Source organism: Oryzias melastigma, unplaced genomic scaffold (genome assembly GCF_002922805.2).
Source record: "Oryzias melastigma strain HK-1 unplaced genomic scaffold, ASM292280v2 sc00317, whole genome shotgun sequence".
NCBI classification, from domain to species: Eukaryota; Metazoa; Chordata; class Actinopteri; order Beloniformes; family Adrianichthyidae; genus Oryzias; species Oryzias melastigma.
Window position 1 is genome coordinate 125,576 of NW_023416923.1, and position 3,948 is coordinate 129,523.

A 3,948-nucleotide genomic window follows, 5' to 3' on the forward strand; every position below is an offset into this window, starting at 1 on the left:
AAATAAGTGGGGGAACACTGCAATTCTAATCCTTGACTGTATAAAAGAACTGCACTGAGAAAACCCTCTGACATTCCTTTTAAAGAGTAAGTACCAGCTGGCTCCAAGTAGCCAAAATCCCATAGAGTTCTAGAGAAATGAATAGCAGAATGACAACTATTTTTGCCCTAACTACTTTAGATCTGATCAAACTTTAATATTCTAGAGTGATTTGGGCGAATTAGGTATAAAAACCTAAAAGCTATTGAAGAAAAACAGGAAAATTTAAAGTAAAAAATTGACTAAAAATAGAAAAAGCATCCAAAGTGAATCTAAGTTGCTGACCCCGATAGATCTGATCAAACTTTAGTATTTTAGAGAAATTTGGACCAATTAGGTATAAAAGCCTATAAGCTATTGAAGAAAACGCGTACATTTACAGTAAAAAAAATGACCAAAAATAGAAAATGTATCAAAGGTCAATCGACCTTTGATACAAAACCTAAAAGCTATTGAAAAAAAACCTTTATTTGTTGATGGTAAAATCTAATTTGATGACAGTCCCTAACTATGCCCAGAGCGAATGTCTGTCGAATAACCAATATCCAACTAACTTCACCTCGGTTCAGAGGGTAGACTCACTGTAGACTGCCTAAATGTTCACTATTGAGAGTAAACTCACTCAGATCTTGTTAAAATATTTTCTAGGATTTCTCCTTTACCAGCTGACGGCAATAATTTACAAGTGAAAAGTCACATTCTAGTTTTTTCCAACTCTGTAACACAGTAGTAAACAGGCATCTATACCATTCCAATATGGCGTCCAACTTTGCATACAGAACAAGCTAGAATGTCATCTCTAGAAATTTATCTCGTCGTTGCAGCCCCTCACGACCTCAATCTAACATTAGCGGTGAAACAAAAGCGATGAAAAATATTGGAGTCGGACAGTTTTAGGCCAGATAGCAGCTCAACTGGGGGAAACAAAGACCTTAAATGATCTATTTGTCTGCTGGTGGATGCAGTGAACATACCTACAACATGCAGTTGAAGCTGCGGGTTCCAGTTGGAATCCATCATTCTGCTCTGACCGCAGAGCTCCTCCTGGTTCTGGACGATGGTTCCTTCAGCAGCAGAAAGATGTCCTCTGTCAGAATCTTCCTGAGGTTCTGAAGACATTGTTCCTGCAGCTGCAAAAGATCTTCAGCTCCAACAAACACCAAAGTCCTCTGAACAGCAGCAGCTCCGATCATCTGCTAGTCTCACAATCACAGCCACGTTGTCTTTACGTTCAACACGCATTCACTCATTTACGACACTTTAGCTAAAGAGGATTGTTCGGAACCGAACCACGTATCGTCCTTTCTGTCCACAAACCTCACAGACGTCCGAACGAATCACCATCGTTCTACGAACAAAAGCTAACGGTGCTAACGCCTCGCCCTCAAAGAGGAGCTTACCGTAGACAACAAAATGGCGTCCGGGCATCATTAGCCGGAAGTTCAGAATCAAAGGTTCGCCCCACCCTCGTTCTCAACATACTATTTTTCGTCCTAAAAAATCGTGTTTTAAGTAGATGCGCTTTACTTTGGTTTAAAACTTGAATCATTGTCTCTGTAAAAATCTTGCTAATCCCTCTGACATGCCGTAACTTCTAACACAAATAAACATAAATTCAGGCGATTCGCCGTTTAGCAGAAAAGTGGCTTTGCGTCACTTCATATTAATGTGTTAGGAAAAGTAATGTGTTAATCTGCTACAGAATAACCTGATTGATGTTAATCCCCAATTCGAAGGAATATAAACACTGGAGCATTGACTGTATAAACAAGTGGACTGAGTGACTCCACCCCTCACGTTCCACACAGGAAGTACCTGTTGGTTCAAGCAGGCAAAATCCTAAAAATAATTTTCACAATTGTCTTTAATAATTATAAAAAATAATTGTAAGCTAAAACATAAACTTTGGAAGCATATTACATTAAAAAAGGGCAATGTTTTCGTTTCAATTTATAGCAACTACAAAGCAAAGAACTGCAAACTAGCTAACCTAATCTGCTCATGAAAACTATAAGATGACACGAGATTAAAAGTTGAAAAGCCCCAATGTGTCAGTGTCATCGACACACATAAAACGGATCATGTTGTATGTGTTTTTCACGATATCGGCAGTCTGTTTTTTGCTTCCTTCTTTATCCACAAACATTACAGAGCAAAATGTTGGATGTAGTTCTATTGACCAGTATGGAATGTTTATTTATTTGGTTTGTGGTGTTGTAGAAAAAGGGTTACAGTTGGAGTTTGCCTTGATGGGAAGCTGCAAAGGCAGGCAGGCAGGGACTAACGATAAAGTACACGAAAACATCCCATACAAACAATAGCAGTTTCTCATTAACTCAGCATATATAATCTCAAAATATCCCAAGTCTCATTATTGTTAAAAAACACCAAGCAAATCCCTACCACACCACATTTTTCTCGAAAAGTGATCAGGCATGCTTGATCGTTAAAGTTGTAGATGTGTCCTTATCTACACGCTTTAAGACCACAACTCTTGTAGTCCTGAAACAATGAAGCCTTTAGCCTGGAGCTTCTTCAGATGAAACAGTGATGCTGGAAACAGCCTGATAGAGATGTTGGGAGTCCATCACAGGGTTTGGTCCAGAGCTCCAGTACAGTCTCTCTCCTCCTCCACCTTCATCTGTGAGGCAGCAGAAGGTCCTCCTCCGCCCAGCTGACTGGACGAATGAATGAATGAGTGAATGAGGAGGTACCGGACAGCCCGCTGATGACCCGCCCTCCAGAGTCATATACCTCACCGTGATTGGTTCGTTCAGCTCTGCACACAACAACTGCCATTCAAATCAGCCTTGCAGACCGCACGAACAGTAATCTTTCATAGGAAATCATTACCCCGCAGGCCGCAGATGGCCCGCGGGCCACGAGTTTGAGACCCCTGCTCTAAATTGTCTCATTCTGAGTCAGTGGAATACAAAAGTTCTAAGGCACTTCACACTGCCTTCTGCTGACAAGGTCTTTGGAGATACTGGTTTTATTTTCCGAAATGTTGTTACCACAGCACATCGATGCTGTAAATCCATTAGATAGAGGCAGAAGTGAGTATTGTATGCATAGAAATAAGCAGTTTTCTGAAGTCTAATGTGTGTGCTGAAAACATCATTTTTATTATTCTGTTAGATTCTAATTTTAAAACTGGAGGTTTTGGGGTTTATAATAATCTATTAGCCACATGAAACAAAATATTAATAAGTTTTAATGTGTGCATAATGATTTGATTAAATATGAGTTTCACTGTTTGAATTGGTTGACATAAATGCTTAACTTTTTCGCAATATTTTTCTTGAACATGAGCCACTAAATAACAATGTGTTGCTTTAAATTATTAGAATTAAATCTACATCTCTTGAATGGTATGTGGTTGTAGTTTATTCTCATGCAATGTGTATGTTGCTTAAGTGTGTGTTACAATGACAGCACTAGAAATATTTTGTGTACTTCTTTAATTCAGGAACATCAAGAAGGACCACACCCACCCCGGTCATCACCTATTCAAGCTGCTTCCTTCTGGCAGACGGTACAGGGCGGTACCGGCCAGGACAAATAGACTGAGAGACAGCTTCTTCCCAAGAGCTGTGGCTGTACTAAACGCTCACTTCCAACCATAACCCTTGATACTTTGCACATTCATAGGCGACTTTGCACACTCGTCTGCTCTGGTCACTTTATTCCTCCCCTCATTTCTTGTACATAATTGACCCTTTTTTATTGAAATCTTTCTTATATTTTATATATTTATTACTGTGTATAAATATGTCCACATTGAAAAAGTGAGTTGTAACCGAAATTTCATTGTAACTGCAATGACAATAAAGGCATTCAATTCAATTCAAACACTTTCCTTGTGATCAGTTAACATTTTATTGTTTTGAACAAAAAATAGTGACTGCA

The 3,948-nt window shown here is 39.1% G+C and overlaps 1 protein-coding gene across 1 annotated transcript in view; it reads right to left on the reverse strand.

Annotated features, from left to right (window-relative positions):
• Nucleotides 1–1,446, reverse strand: part of LOC112140462 (gastrula zinc finger protein XlCGF57.1) — an 18,222-nt gene extending 16,776 nt beyond the window's left edge. Inside the window, exon 1 of the mRNA XM_024263422.2 lies at nt 1,014–1,446. Coding sequence (XP_024119190.1) covers nt 1,014–1,158 — 145 coding nt within the window. The 5' untranslated portion in view covers nt 1,159–1,446. The remainder of the gene's footprint in view (nt 1–1,013) is intronic.
• Between the last annotated feature and the right edge of the window lie 2,502 nt (nt 1,447–3,948).